We start from the raw sequence: 16,280 nt of genomic DNA, 5'->3' as shown, positions 1-16,280 counted from the left end.
CGAAGATAGGTTCGGGTGTTGATCCCACTGATTAATTAAAACAATGTCAGCAAGCTCGGGTATGGATCCCACTGACCAATTGAAGGTAGGCTCGGGTGTTGATCCCACTGACCGTTTTATCTTGTTGAATTTCATTGCCACTAAACATGGATTAGTTCCACTAGTGTGCATTTCATCACATTGCCATTGAATATGTGCATTGCATCTTATCGTTAGACATGGGTCAGTCCCACTAACACTTCATTTCACTTCACTTCATCCCGTCATCATTAAATATTGCATCAATCTCACTGACGTGTGTTTTGTTTTTATATATCCGTCAGCATAGGGTCTAACCCACTGACGTGTCTTTTGTACATCATGTCGGGATCAGATTTTTGTCCTATCAACCTCGGCAGGCTCGGGTTTTATCCCACTGACCTTTTTGTGTTTGTTTCAGTGCATGGCAAAATAATTACAGGTAAGTATTTGGTGTCTACGTCTTTGTCTCTAGTTTCTTCAAAACTCAGACAAAAAGAAGCAAACTGTAGACACCAAAATTTTAAGTTTTTTATTTTTTATTATTATTATTTTTTATTATTTATTTTTATTTTATTTTGGTGATTTTTGTTTATTTTGTTATTTTTATTTTTTGCTTATTTTATTTTATTTTTATTGTTTGTTAAGAGAATTGCTTTATTATTATTTAATTCATTGAAAAAATAAAAAAAAATCAAAGGGACAAGAACAAGACACATAAGCCTATTTTGGCATTTGAAATCTTAGCCTTTCATCTTAGGTTTAGTTTTTTGGGGTGCCTTTGAAATACAAATAGCCGCAAGCCCAAGAAAGGGAGAGAGAGAGAGAGAGAGAGAAGAAAAAACCACGAAAAAAGAGGAGAAAAAGAAGAGAAGCGCGAGGGAGAAATCGGGAGCTTTGGAAGAAAACAGAGAAGATAACCAAAAGAGGAGAAAGGAACGAAAAAGAAAGGGGCGGCGGACGGGGGAACCCAAAGAAAAAAAAGACCGAAAGAGTTGAGAGAATAGGGGGAAAATCTGGAAATTGTGAGAGGACGGAAAAGAGGAAACAGAGAGCTTCGGTCAGGAGGAAAAAAACAGGAGAAATAGAGGTGCGACGGAGTGAGAAAAGTTGAGAAAGAAAAAATAGAGGAAAAAGCTTCAGGCGGCTGGGAAGCAAAAGGAAAACAAAGGGAGGCTTTTGACGGCTGGTTGAGTGAGGAAATTTAAAAAAAAAAAAAAAAAAAAAGAAGAAACCGAGGGCTGGAGAGGTTTTTGGGGTGGCGGCTGATGAAGAAGGTTGGGAGAGAAATGAGAACCGGGGACAACAAGTAAAAGAGTGGCGGCGGGAAAGAAACCACGCGAGGGACCGAGAGAGAGGGAATGAAAAGGAAAAGCTGGAGCAAGGAAAAAACAGAGAAGAAGGTCATCGGCAAAGAAACAGAGCGAAGGAAAGCCAAGAGTCAAGGGAATCAGCAAGGATTTGCTGTTGCCGCGACCGCCACCGCAATCTGCCATTACCACTTGCGAAATTTCACCAAGCAAGAGCATTGTAAGTTGTGTTTTCTCTCTTTAAATTTCAGTTCTTTTCAAGCTGTTGAAATGGGTCTTCCGTGGCTTTATTTGTTGCAATTTGCTTGTTGATTGTTTATAATTTTCCGATCGTACATGTTTTATGGGTTGATTGGACATTCTTCTTTGTTTCTGATAAATTTTGGGATTGGCTATAGCTTTGATTAAGCCGGGAATCAATGATATTTTTATGCCCATTTGATGTTTGATGAAACGACTGAGTGAAAGTTCTGCTTGAAGATGATTTCGCCCGCGTTTTACGTGTGAAGAAAATGAACACTCGGATGGCTTTTTGCTTGTCCGAACATAATGAACAATTTTTCATGGTAGAAAGCTGTGTTGGTTCGTTGTATTTTTCTGTTTTATTCTTATATCTCTATGCTTGAATCCGAATCGATGTTGAGAGGGAGTATTGTTGTGAGTTTCATTGTTTGTTGGGAATGATTGGCTTTGAAACCAGATTTCCTGGTATTGCTGACCGAAAAGGGAGCCAATATGCTAACTGATGTCGGCTCGGTGGAGAAGACAATTACTTGTCAAAAATTGTGATTTCAGTCCTTCCATGTTGGTTTCGTTTTGTAGTTTAGCCCCAGGGTTCCAGAACTTCATAATTCAACCCTAAAACATTCATAATTCATTCAGTTAGGTCTCTATTTTGTTGTGATTGAACCTCTCAAGTTTCCCCTTTATTCTGATATGACCCGAAAAATTGGAAAAGTGAACTTGTTTCTCCCCTTTAGATTTTAATTATCTTTTAATATGCATAAGTAGTCTTTTAGCTAGATTAATTCTTGTTTTTTTTAGGTCATAATTGTGGCTTAATAATTTTTGTTGTTTTTGTCATGTTGGGCTTAGGGAAATTGGATTTTTGTTTGGTTGGATTTGGTAATGGATTTTGGTATATTTCTTTTGGATTTATGATTTGGCTCGGTTGGGCTGGAGTAATAAAAGATGGGCTAATCTGATTTTTTTGAAGGTTTTCGGTCTGGGCTTGGGAGACAAACCCTAGGTGTTTTGGTTGGACCAATCGATGGACCAGTCCATCCGTTTTCTCGGGATTCTTTGATGGGCTGAAGATAATCTCGGCCCAGGGAGATAAATAAAATGGCCCAATGGCCTGTTTTTTAAGAATCTGGTAACTGGATTTGCAAATCAATCCCTGGATTTCTCATTAACTATACTGTGGCCCTGGGCATTTTCAACTTCTTTAAATTGGATTCCTAATTTAATTGCAAATGGGTCCCTGCACTTTATTTTCTTTAATTTTGACCCCAGAACTTTGTTAATGTTTGCAATCAAGTCTTTTATTCTTTTGACTTCTTGAATGTGGGTTATTTATATGATTTAATTGATTCAATTTCACGATTCATTTTTTTTATCTTTTATGATTGTTTGTTAATTAAAGTGGTGCCTTGACCCTTTCTTTGTATTTTGGAGGGTAAATAAGTGATTTCACTTCATTAGAGCCCCCAACTCAAGGGAGATACACCCTATCCCTTATTTTGACTTATTTTATCCTATGTGCACTTATGTGAAATTATGTGTGAAATTGCATGCTTCTTTTTCTTTTTGAATATTCTCATTATATTTGTTCATTTAGTTACTTTATTTGTTTTAATTTTGTATATTTATTTTAATTTAATTTGTAATTATTTGGGAGGGCAATTAAATGCCACAATTGTAATAGTTAGGTTATTATGTCATTTTATTCCTTCCCCCCCTTTTGGGTTGTAGTAGGGTTCCCCGAATGTAATAGTTAGGGTTTTATTTGTTTTATTTGTCTTGTGTGTTTTTACATGCCTACGTGTTATGTGTTACTCGCTTTCCTAGGGTCTTGTATCTAGATTTCATGCTTATGTGTTATATGCTATATGTGATTTATATGTTTATTTGCTTTATTATGCTTTATCTGATTTCTTATACTGTAATAAATGCATGTTATCACACTAGTCCAATGCTAGTTGTGATTCCTTTTCCATCACCACACTAGTCCAACGCTAGTTGTGGTTCTTTGTTCCGATTTCCCACTAGTCCAATGCTAGTGAGGATCCATAGACATGGGCTAGTCCAATGTTAGACCCTTAGAGACCTCTCTCGCTAGATCATGTTTGTATGATTACATTACACTTCATGCATATTTTTTCATTTTTTAGAATCTTTATCATTTTCCCATAATATTTTCCCTAATAAAATATCCCCTTACCCCTATGTATATATAACATTTAGATTTGCATCTCATTTAGGAAATTAGGGGGTAGATTAGTGCATTTTTGCCTGATTAGACTATAGATAACCCCTTGAGCATGGGATATGGACGAGTTTGGCTTTCTAACCTTAGCACGCTCGTATTCCCTCTATTAAAGGGAACATTGGAGTCACAAGTATAAGTCTCCCGCACCCATTGTGATGCATTCCTTTAGGTCATACACATTTGTATATTATTATTTTCTTTACTTTTCCTTTCTTTCGTGTCTCATGACTTGCATTATTCGTGACTTCTTCGAAAAGTCTTTATTGGGCGTCACAATTAATATGATTGGTACCAAGTAAGTTTGAAAAATACATTTCGACCTCCCGACACCCTCCTAGGTCTAGGGTTTGCATTCATATAGAACATCCAAATGTGATAAATCTTTAGGTTAAAATAAGAAAATCTTTGACTAAATCGCGCAACTAGCCTTGGCTAGGTTGAAAGGGTGCCTTGGATTCTTATCTTTGCCTTCCCTTTCTTCAAATGTGACTCCCGAATCTTTTTCTCTGATTTTCGTAGATTTGGAGTCGTTTAAAAATGGTTTTCTACTTTTTTCTTTAAAAAATTCATTTTTAGGTGACTTGGTACACCTTAATTCTATACCAAGTGGCGACTCCATTTTCATTCAAAAACCCTTTTTAAACTATATTTTGGGTCAAATCGTCGCATTTTCAAGTCCCATTTAGACCCATGTTTTTCATTTTCCAATAAAAAATTGAATCAAAAGTCATTTTTCTAAACTCGTCTTTTATTTTTCTTATTTAAAAATGGGGCGCGACAAGGTGTAATTTAATAAATTTGAGGGAAGATCTCTGTAATTGTCAGAAACCTCAGGGTAGGTTTCTGAAATTATCCCAATTTATTAGACAAAATTTACTTCAAAAAATAAGTGATAAACTATTTACTTATTCCTTGTTCTGATGTACATTCAAATGTATCAAATTTTAGTACTTAACAATTTTATAACTTAATAAATTTAAATTTTCATATTTTAATTTCAAACTACAATTTTATCAAACACAACCTAAGTTTTAGAGATTCATATACTTAAAATTCAGCAAATTATGTTTCACTATTCAAATTTCAGATTAACGGAACCTCAAACGGAATGGAATCTCGTGACCCTCGCTTGTCTAACAATCTATTTCGATTCTTTTTCCTTCGAACATCGATTTAAGGGGGTTTGGGGGTTGGGTAGATAAGGAGTTTATTTCCACAATAACCTCATTCTTTAAAACTATTCCCAAACTAATGCACTTTCAAAATATATTCCCTTGTTAACCTACTTGTTGCCATGTGGACTTTGAGTATGGAAAAGTATTCACATTTCCATCTTATATTAAGAGATACAATCCACATCAATACATTTTTAATAACCTTTCAATAGTTCAAATTTTGCTACTTATGTACAATCTTAAAGATAAATAAAAATATTTCTCTATCTATTATTGAGTTAATTAGTATTTCTCAAATTAGATTGACTCATATAGCGTGTTAATTTTGATACTAACACTGATCTAGTTATATTTTCTCTCTCCTATTTTTTTGGAATTATTCTCTTTTGATAAGTCAAAAAATGCAAGAGAATTTTTTTCAAATTTTCTTTCCCCTTATAGTGGAATTTTTATAGTTCACGTAAACTATGATTATTATGTATCTTGAAATGTTTACTCGTACTTCAAACAATTTGAGTTTTTGTAAACTTCTTAAAATTTATAAAGTTAGGAGATTACCATATACATAATTGCAAGTAACAAGAAAAAAAAAAGGAACTTGTGATATAATAATCAAGAACAAAGCTAGGGAGGAATAATGGCAGAAAAAAAAAAAGTTCTTCGACAAAATCATTGCAATTTGGAGGGTGATCAACAATTTTAAAACACTAATTATGGATCCACTTTCCTTTTTTAATTTGTTTACAGAATGTCCTTAAGGCACTAAATAAAGAAAAATTGTGTAATATATAAACAAAAGATTTATAAGTTATTTTTTTCCTTTGATGGGGAGTCTACATGGCAATAACTAGATTAACAAGGGAATAAAAACTGAAAGAGCGTTACTTTGGAATTATTTTTTGAAAAGTAGATTATTTTAACCAAAAACTCGGTAAATAGGTCCCCAGATTGGCCTCAGAAGTTACCACCGTGGCTTTTGAAGTTAACTTGGAAGTTAGGTTTAACTACTTATTTCTAAATTTCTGAAAAAAAAAAAATCCGAATTATCAGCAGTAAGAAGCCTACAGCTTCTGAAACCCTTAAATTCGGGGGATGATAAAAGAAAGAATAAAACAGTGAGTCAAAATCCCAGGAAAAAAAAAAAAAAAGCAGTAAACAGTAAAAGCAAGAGCAAATCCGAGGAGCAAACGAGGCAGAGAAATCATCGTTTTGCCGGAATCCGCCACCATTACTGTGTCAAATATCATTAGAGAAAAAGCAGTGTAAATCCCGTTCTTCCTGTAACTCCAAAAGCTGTAACTTCTGTTTATTTCTTGATGCATATAATTATGTCGACAGTTTTGATCCTTTATTGAAGTATTTTAGTCGAACTATTTTGCTGGTCTGTGAAGTTTTAGTTGAGATTTGGTATTGAATTGGTACTGTTCTTCTTGTGCTGAATTCATATGAGCAAGTTTTGGGTTTGCCTGTATTGGGTTAGGATGGAGAATATGTGATCCTGTAAATGCAATCAAGGTGTTTGCTAAAATGTTGCATGGAAATAAAATTTGAGTTTTGGATTATAATTCTTGAAAGCTCTTGAGTTTTGAGTTCTTTCCAGAAGGCATTGCAGTGAAAAACATCACCAACGCGCGTGAGTTTGTGTCTTGGTGATTGTATTCTCATATTGTGCTAAACAAACTATGCTTTTTAAGTTCAATTTAATCAATTTATCAAAATTCTATCTTGACAAAAAAGGTACCCATAATTTGATTTCTTTAATTTAAACTAGAATTTCAATGTGGACTGCTATCCTTTTTACTGTTATCTTCTGATGGTGTTAGATCTCATGATGTTAATAGAGCAATTAGTTTTCTGTTGTTGTTGAAAAGAAAAAGAAAATGAGTTCACTATGAGTGGAGACACGTTGAGAAGTCATGAACGTGGAACTAACTCGCATGGCTAGATGATACTTCTGAAGCTGCTTCTCTTCTATTTCTTGTTCTCGAGCCTCTCTCACCATTGGTGAGCTTTACATTCTTCTCTTTCCCTACCCTGTCCACTCTCTGCAACTTGAAGCTTCACTTTCAGTCCCAGTTCTCTTTGCCTCTTCTTCTCCCATGTAGAAATCTCAAACATCGCCGTTGTTGATCATTGTGATTTGAGAAGACAAGTTTATACTACAACTGGTATGTGTTGAGTATTGTGGATTTGAGAAGACAAATTTAGATTACAATTGGTGACACTAGGACAAGGGCAAACAATTCTAGCTGTTTATTCTGCCACCTATTTTTTGGGTTGAATTTTGAAACTGTGAGGCTAGACTCGGGCAAATCTCGCTTTTATATATATATATATATATAATATTTTTTCAACACAATCGGTCGACTGGATCAGGACTAGCCAGAGTTCATCAAGTTAACTCCGATTCTAGCATCTCCGAGTAAAAGTAGCCTGGAATGGGAGGCTGGGTCGCAGTGACAACTTGGCCGAAGTTAAAACCCTGATCAGAAATCAATCAGTAGCATTCTTGTTCAATGAAAACAGCTTTAGTACCGTAGATTTTCCATTTTTCCTTTTTTCTTTTTTCCTGTTTTGACCACTCCCCTAGTCTTTTCTATTTTTTATGATTTGCCTCTAGTTGTTTGTTTTCAAAGTTTTCATTAAGTTTCGAACTGAAAAATGTTAATTGTCTAGCTTAATAATCTTCTTGTTTAGTTGAGTTGTAATTGGCTTTAATTGGTTCCCTTTTCCCTACAGAACTCATGCAGGATAGCGATGGATGTCTTGCAAAAAAGCAGTGAAAGAATCCCTTTGAGTCAGAGGCCTGAATATGCCGATGTGAAGCCTGTCCCCCAGGATGATGGTCCAAATCCCATTGTCCCTATCTCCTATACTGATGAATTTAGAGAGACAATGGACTATTTTAGAGCAATATATGTAGCCGATGAGCGGTCTCTTCGAGCACTTCAACTCACCACCGAAGCCATCAAACTTAACCCTGGAAATTACACTGTTAGTTCTTGTTTTGTGTTGATGCATGCTTATATGTTTAGTACCCTCTATAGAGAAATTGGAGTAAGAATTTTTTGAAGTAAGAACTTATTGTTTTTGCTGTTTAGGGAATTTTGCAGTACATATTTTATGATAAACAACACAGAAGAGTCTAAATTTTGACCTTTTTCTGCTATTTTAAATTCTCACAACAAGACCCCTTTTGTTAAAGTGATTTTTTGAATAATCATGACATGCGTGTTGGCTTTTCTTGTTCATGAGTTCTTGATGTTATTAGATGGGCCCTTTAGGCTCTTGAAGCTTCGGAAAAAAGAAGAAAATATGGAGGGGAATTATTTTGTGAAGAATTATGTGTATTAGGCATTTATTTTGTGAGTCTGTTGATTTAGGTATGGCAATTTAGGCGTCTAGTACTTGAGGCGCTTAATGCTGACATGAACAAGGAATTGGACTTTGTGGATGGCATTGTGGAAGGCATTGTGGAAGGAAACTCTAAGAATTATCAGATATGGTATCGCTACATTTTTCTTCTGCATTTGGACCCTTATGTAGATAATTTCAGTTTTGTTGTTTATTGTACCTGGTGCAATTGATGCAATTGATCAAAGACAAAGTCTAGGTGTCTGCAGACTGAATTGGTGAGGTGATCCTTTTGACAAATAGTTTTCTTGTTTTATCTGCATGTCCTCTTATTTTCTCCTCTCCTCTTAAGCTTTTAACAATCATATTTGTGTGGAAGCTTAGTTTCATTTAACTTCTGGGATTTGCTTGAGTTCTGTTTGTTGCTAAGGAACTTTTTCTATGCTGGGACATTGTTCATTTCCAAATCTAAAGATACTTAATACATAACGGGAAAAAAGGATTATCTTTGTACTAGTAGTATTTGGAAAGCTATCAGCATCCTTTGCAATACCTATATCATGTCAATTCGTATCATGTCAGTTATAGTTCTTTGGTTGGTAAAATAAAGTGTCATAAGAACATGCATAGTTGAATGGAACATAATCTGACATGTAGTTCAAACATACAAGAGTAAGCTGCTAAATTTGAACATAGAACTATTGGCTTGGGATATTATCACATGGACAAGCTATTTTGATATTGAATTTTGCTTAATTGAATGGGAGGCCCTTTGGAGTCGGTGAGGGTTTAAAATCATAACCTGACATGTAATTTCAAAAAAAGAGCAATGTCCATCTGGAAACCAGCGAAAGCTGGATTGGATTGCCTGCTTGAAAAAAAAAGAATGTTTTTTTATTTATTCTTTTAATACATACATTTGGCACAAGCATGCATTCAAAACTTCCCTTTTTATGTTGTTTCACCCAGTTCTATTGTTGGTTAGTTTCGAATCATTCTGGTTTTAGGGACTTGAAACTAATTAGAAAAATGACTTTCCAGGCACCATAGGCGTTGGGTTGCTGAAAATTTGGGAACTGATGCTTCAACTAGGGAGCTTGAGTTCACAAAGACAATTCTTTCTAAGGATGCAAAACATTATCATGCCTGGTCTCATAGACAGGTAATATTTGATTTAGTATTATTCTTTATTCTGTTCCATTCTTTGAGGTGGAAGAGTTCTCAATTGCCTTAAATGACAATCACCATGTTTGCTCTGGTAAAGGAGGTGTAAAGGGACTTTTTGTTTGGTATGTGTACATGAAGAGACTGAATATCTAAATCTCTTGTGCAGTGGGTCCTTCAGGCACTTGGCGGATGGAAAGATGAGCTAACCTATTGTGAACTACTCCTGAAAGATGACATTTTCAATAATTCTGCTTGGAATCAGGTAAAGAATGATGCTTTGGCTTGGATTAGATCCTAAATGTCATGATGTCTATCTCCAAACGTCATTGGTAAATAGGCCTCTTTTATGTTTTGGTCTACCAGTATACATTGAGTAATACAAGATGGTGTTGCCTTGAAAATAAAAATTACCAGCTGGTCCTTATCCTTTTTGCAAGTTAAAAAATTGGTAAATAAGGTACAAGATCAAGAAAAGCAATTTATGCAAGTCCATGAAGCCAGTTACTGTAGAAAAATCAAAGAGAGCCATGACTCTCTAGCCAGTCTTGACGTCACTTTAAATATTCCTCCAGTTTAGATATATATTTTGCTCCTGTTTTCTCCATAAAACCTCCACTTGTGCTAGATGCCTAGAACAGCTCCAAAGCCACTCCAAATCCTCTCTTCTCTTTTGCAATCGTCTCAGGTGGACTATCTAGAGTTTTCTTTTTTGTGTTAGCATTGTTATTAGTAAAATCTCGCATTTCATCTCACATGATGACTCGTTCTGCAACTTCGTGACCAACTTTGTGTAAAACCTTCATTGTTTTAATGTAAAACTAATTTAAATTTCCAAGTTCATGACCAGATGTTCTTGAAAATTCTTATAAACAGGGAAAGAAAAAAGCTGACTAATCTGATTAACAACGTTAATGTTTTCAACCCAATTTGTGCTAGATTGAATATTCGAAATCTTTCCCTAGTTGAACTGATTAAATCTTAGGTATTCCCAGGTAACCCAAACTAACTAGTTAGAAGCTTATAAACTCAAACCCTCTGACCTTATGCAACACAATTGTATTGTGCTTATATGCCTATTTGGATATCTTGTTAACAAAATCATCTGTTATTTGTTCTGTACTGATTGATAAATATTTAAAATATTCAATGTGTGTCGGTGAACGTATAAAACGTGAGATTTCAAATTCAGCTGTTTATGGATCTAATGTCAAAACTTTACTGGTACCATCATCCCAAATGCTAGCAGATAGTTAATTGTGTGATTTCAACTTGCATCATATAATCATCTGATATGCTATGAGGAGGTCATGTTTTACTCATCCTTGCATGATCTCTTGTCACAGTGTTGTACCTTTGTAGATTTCTACATCTGAGAAATCCCATGTTGAATTATTGGTTGCAGAGATATTTTGTTGTAACAAGATCTCCTCTCCTTGGAGGCCTGGGGGCAATGAGGGAGTCAGAAGTAACTTGTACAGTTAATGCAATTATGGAGCATCCTGAAAATGAAAGTCCTTGGAGGTACCTTCGAGGCTTATACAGAAATGATACACATGCTCTAGTTAAAGACCCTCAAGTAGCGTCAGTTTGCTTAAAGATTTTGACTGCCAAAAACAATTACGTGCACGCCCTCAGCATGCTTTTGGACCTTCTCTGCCATGGTTTCCAGCCTAGCCTGGAGATAAGAAATGCTGTCTATGGTCTTTCTGACTCAGGTGCCCAAGGTTCTGATTTGGTGAAAGTGGTCTGTTCTATCCTAGAACTTGTAGATCCAATGAGAGCAAACTATTGGAAGTGGCGGAGGAACATAGTGCCTGCTCAAGCAGCTCAATGCTTGAAAGATGATGGATTGACTGGTTTGAGTTTATAAAGGTGCCCATAGATCTTTCGTCTTATCTTGCCTTCTTTCTCTACTCGTCAGTATTATCAGAGGAGAGAGGTCCTACATAGAAAAGAACTTCTTATGTGGAAAGTCCTTGTGTTGCTCTTTACACCACCATATTGAACTATCCTTTTGTTATAACACCACCATATTGAACTACCCACTGTAGCTGAACCTCTAATTTACTCTATTTGAGTACCGGATAAAGGATGCAATCGAAACATATATAAGCTATGCACTTGGTTTCTTCTGTCTTTCTATTTTCATGATATTGACTTGTTTTTGTTTGTTTTCATAATGTAGCATCCTCCTCCATAAGATTTGCAGAAACTGAGTCTTATGACAATGGGATGCTCCCCACCTATTCCATTCTCACCCCTTTTGGGCTCTAGACCGCAAGGTTCTGGTAATTATAGGCGTTTCAAATGTCACTACTGACAAGCATTCTAGCAGGAATTAAACTAGTGATGGACTTTGTCGGTTTATATTCCTATACCACTTGTTTGCAAGTAACCTTGTCAGTTTGTCTCAATGGTTCACTAATTTATGACATGTTGGAGATTTGTTAATTTTTCAGTTGATGTCTTCGCTGTGTGGCTGTGATTATAATAAAAGCTGACTTGAACCTTGCAGAGTGACCATTCATCGCATATGAGATTGTAAACAAACTTGTCTAACCAAAACAAAATAACAATTTGTATAATACAAAGATTTGGATAAAAAAATTATATAATATGCATCATCAAGGTTGTTTCGCATGACAAAAAACGTCAGTATTTAAATCTGAGCAATTCAGGCAATCCAATTAGCACGCTATGTTACTATGTTTTAACCCTCCAAACTACAAATGGAACAATGTTGGGAGTTCCTCTCAAAGTATTCTTTCCCCTCGAAATATGTTAATAGAGAAGGTAATGCCGGGTATTAAAAAAAATTTTTGCATTGTACCACAGGAAAAAAGGATATTGCAGTAGGCTAGAGTCAAGGCACTAGCGAAAAGGTATTCAACTTTTCCAGTAGAGTGAAGCAGCTATAGTTGTTTCTCATGTTTTTTCAGGGTAAAAGCAATTACCACGTAAAAGCAGTGCTACTGCTAACCAAACTTGGGGAAGATAACTTCAGAGCAAAATTGAAATTGAAATAGTAGACGTTTATTTGAAATGGTGAAGTATTCAGTGTTCAACAGCACTGCTTGGCCCAATGATCGAGGGATTCAACTTTGAATGAGATGATTAAGAAACAACACTAGCTTTAGAGTAATTTTACCCTACCAACCAGCTATTCAGCTGCATCTCAAGTCTGAACTCTGAACCAAAGGAAGGAGAAAATGCTAATGATGAAGCCACAGCAATCAGAACAGGTCTGATCAAAGCAAAGCAAACTTAATGGAGAAGGATTGCAATGTTAATCCAATCCAATTGCAGGGCAGTTATTGTAAAAAGTAAAATGAATGTGCAGCCACTCATTCATATACTTGGCAAAATGCTCGTACTCAATCTTAAACTAAAACAACTAATTGCGAGGTAGTAGTGCCTAAACTCCTATCAAAACGCGAGTGTTGGTGCATGCTCACTGTAAACAGTCTAAGCTTTTTCTGCAGAAAGTTGATAGACAACCTTTCAAGCTCGATAACTGGTCCAACTTCCAAGTATCTATCACCCTATTCCTAACGAAATCCCACCCAAAAAAAAACAAATTAAACAAGAAATACACATAAATAAGCAAATGAGGACAGGAAACATGCTTTGGCAAATGACCTCAAAATAGACAATGCATAGATAATAGACATGACAAGCTCAAAAGCTGCATCAGATTTATCTTTTTACAATCTCTAGACTAAGGCTAACATGTTAGCATGTCTAAGTAGAGTTATCACTAGTTACATCCTTCCAGCCCCTTCTTCATGCAAAATTCCAGTTGATTCATATTAACAAAAGTACACAATCCCAAGCCTGACCATCTAACTATTCTCAGCAACTGCCTTGTCAATTTCATCCACATGCTCACGAAGTACATTCCACTGCAAAATGGAGATAAAGTACTTTAAAACAACCTATAACAAGAGATATTGGGAGCCAAAAACACTAAAAAGAAAAACAGAAAAAGTCACAAGTAAAGAGAGCTGTCAAACAATACCTGGTCCATGGTCAATGATATCCCTGAAACAAAACAAAAGAAATCAGTAAATTTAAAACTACAAACAGTCTAAATACACACCTGATATTACTGCTCTATCATTTCAAGACAAACAGTTACTGGTAGATAACTCATGTAAAAGATACAGAGCAGACATGTCCAGACAAGAGAATGTGATTTTTCATCCAAGCAAATAAAATTAATTGGGAGAACCTATCTAAAATATCCCATAACTTGATTAAAGACAGCTTTTTTCTACTCATGGTGTAGTTGTCATGAACTTTTCATTTTATTCTATACAATGAAGACAACTTATCCACATAAAATTGCCCTATGCTTGTTTACAAATTTTTATGCATGCATTCGAAAAATTCCCCCAGTCCAAAATCAGTAATGAGATTTGACTAGGTATCTCACTTTTGATACCGTCAAATTTTCAAATTTAAAGTTTCTTCTTGACATGCTTAAATGCTCCTAAAAACAAACATACAGCTCGGTTGAAGCACCATCTTCAGATCTACCATACCACCTACACGGACCAAAGCTACTCCATGAAAAAGAATGTTTTCTCCGCCTGCTAGGCTAATAGGAGTCCACCTTGACAATATTTTGTCAATGCAATTTGTTACGTAGTGTTAATGGCAATGAATAGGATAAGTATGATTATAAACTCACATTTTACACCTACAAATCAGTGATTGCAAGTAAAATGTAATTCAACACATTGTTCACATTCCAAAATTATAGCACAACTAAAAAGTTCAAAACAGCATTTCTGATAACATTTAAGCACCTGCAGCAGGAAGGGTACAAAACGCAGATCAATGATCCTTATATAATCACATATTTTAAAGCAGATAGCAGCAAGGCAAATTCAATATTATGATTCATCCGGCAGAAACAAGAACTCCTTTCTACTTTCCCCCTTTTTCCCGCTCACAATCACTTCAGTAACAGCAATAACAACAACAACAAAAGAATGACTTTTTTTTTGCCCAATTTCTTTTCCATTTGAAATGCAAAATCCATCGCAAAAAAAAAAAAAGCACAACCCGATTAGCAGCATACATTTGTGCATCCATTAATCAAACTAAAAATCACATCAAGCAGCAATATTCTAACCTCAATCTCAAGCAAAAAAATCAGTTTTTTTTTTAACAATACTAAGTCTGTTCTCACCAGTCCAAGGATTTTGTAGGGCAAACCTGAAAACTTAGAAAAAAAATGCTTTTTGACTTTAAAAATACTGTAGTTGGTCTGATCACTAATTAGGGTTTTAGGGTTTTGGGTTATAAAAAATAAAAACAAATAAATAAATAAACAAAAATAAAAAGTAAACCTTTTTTGCCAGGGAGTTGCTTGCCATCTTTGACGTAAAACTCCCGAATATCAACAACCACTCTTCCTTGCCAGTTCCTCACAGAAACCCTCCGATTCTTCGATATCTAACAAAATTTCCAAAGGAAAAAAAAAAGAAGAAATGATTACTCAAGAATGTTCAGTAAAAACAGTTATACAACTATTTAAGAGGAATATTCATGAAATATACCTCGCAGACGACAATGTCGTCGGCAGCGTCATCGGAATCGTCGGCTTTGGAAGATTTCTTGGGACGCTTATTGGGCTCTTCGTCTTCGGAGGCGTAGTCCTCGTCCTTATTCTTTCCCCGCTTCGACATTTCTCTCTTTCGGTGCTTCGGATTGACAAAATACGATGACGTTTTGAAGTGCTCAGGCCGCAGAGGTGAATTTCCTTTCCCTCTAAAATGCTTACTGGAGCAGGTCTTGGTACTCGTACTTATGCAGAGAGCAGGAGAGACGTCTGAGGTATGTGAAATTACATCTTTGCCCTCAAACTAAGTTGTGAAATGAAATGAAATGCTTTGGTACCTAGGGCTGCATACAAATCCAATTTTGCCCTGCCAAGCTGAAGCTCCAGTTAGACAGACGACGTAAAAATCGAACTCAAACTCGATGTGAAATTCAAATTAAGTTGAATTTGAATTTGATTCTATTTGAACTTTAAAAAAATTAGAAAGTAATTATTTTTATTTTAAAAATAAATAAAATAGTAAAATTTTTAATAAATAATAAAATATTAAGAATTTATATATAATTTTATTATTAAAAAAAATTATATATATAAATATATATAAATATATATATATATATATAATTGAGTAGCTTACGAATTAATGAATTGAGTTTTTTTATACTTGAACCAACTTGAATTTAATGTGACTGAGTTCTTTGACCGAGCTGATTCATGAGTGTTCAACTTGAATTTAATGTTGACTGAGCTTTTTGACCAGGCTGATTCATGATTGTTCAACTTGAATTTAATGTTCATGAGTGTTCATGAGTTGGTTGATACGTTTGCATCTCTATTTCATAGACTAGGAGGTATAACCGCAGCGTTGAGTTGATTGAACTCTTTGACCGAGCTGATTCATGAGTGTTCAACTTGAATTTAACGTTGACTGAGCTCTTTGACCAAGCTGATTCATGATTGTTCAACTTGAATTTAATGTTCATGAGTGTTCATGAGTTGGTTGATACGTTTGCATCTCTATTTCATAGACTAGGAGGCATAATCGCAGCGTTGCGCGGTGGAATAGATAGCGCTTATGCCCGTCAACCCTTGGATAAGTAGACATTACATGAATAGCGATATTGTCATTGAATTAGGTTCCTTGTGGTCGCGGTACATGTTCTTTATCACTTGGAATACATAAACCTCATGAATTA

The 16,280-nt window shown here is 35.4% G+C and overlaps 2 protein-coding genes and 1 long non-coding RNA gene across 4 annotated transcripts; 2 read left to right on the top strand and 1 right to left on the bottom strand.

Annotated features, from left to right (window-relative positions):
- The first annotated feature begins 803 nt into the window (after positions 1-803).
- LOC140013311 (uncharacterized) lies at positions 804-2,884 on the top strand. The gene is made up of 2 exons (XR_011820402.1): positions 804-1,548; positions 2,545-2,884. It is a non-coding gene; the product is annotated as an uncharacterized lncRNA (long non-coding RNA).
- A 3,155-nt stretch (positions 2,885-6,039) lies between these two features.
- On the top strand, positions 6,040-11,651 carry LOC113707360 (protein farnesyltransferase/geranylgeranyltransferase type-1 subunit alpha-like). Of its 2 annotated transcripts, none has more exons than XM_027229649.2 (6): positions 6,040-6,256; positions 7,734-7,988; positions 8,378-8,499; positions 9,390-9,510; positions 9,682-9,777; positions 10,918-11,651. In XM_027229649.2, the coding sequence occupies exons 2-6, from the start codon at positions 7,752-7,754 to the stop codon at positions 11,383-11,385; spliced, it is 1,044 nt and encodes a 347-aa protein (XP_027085450.1). In that variant the 5' UTR covers positions 6,040-6,256; positions 7,734-7,751; the 3' UTR covers positions 11,386-11,651. The 2 variants fall into 2 exon arrangements, with proteins under 2 accessions (XP_027085450.1, XP_071919657.1); XM_072063556.1 differs by having other exon boundaries at positions 6,136-6,274.
- A 1,499-nt stretch (positions 11,652-13,150) lies between these two features.
- LOC113706338 (RNA polymerase II transcriptional coactivator KIWI-like) lies at positions 13,151-15,358 on the bottom strand. The gene is made up of 4 exons (XM_027228223.2): positions 15,083-15,358; positions 14,873-14,978; positions 13,534-13,556; positions 13,151-13,417 (listed from the first exon to the last, which is right to left on the bottom strand). The coding sequence occupies exons 1-4, from the start codon at positions 15,209-15,211 to the stop codon at positions 13,358-13,360; spliced, it is 318 nt and encodes a 105-aa protein (XP_027084024.1). The 5' UTR covers positions 15,212-15,358; the 3' UTR covers positions 13,151-13,357.
- Positions 15,359-16,280: the final 922 nt, after the last annotated feature.

The sequence above is a fragment of the Coffea arabica genome, chromosome 8c (genome assembly GCF_036785885.1).
Source record: "Coffea arabica cultivar ET-39 chromosome 8c, Coffea Arabica ET-39 HiFi, whole genome shotgun sequence".
NCBI classification, from domain to species: domain Eukaryota; kingdom Viridiplantae; phylum Streptophyta; class Magnoliopsida; order Gentianales; family Rubiaceae; genus Coffea; species Coffea arabica.
Note: the sequence above shows the minus strand (reverse complement) of the source record. Positions and strands in the feature narration are given on the sequence as shown.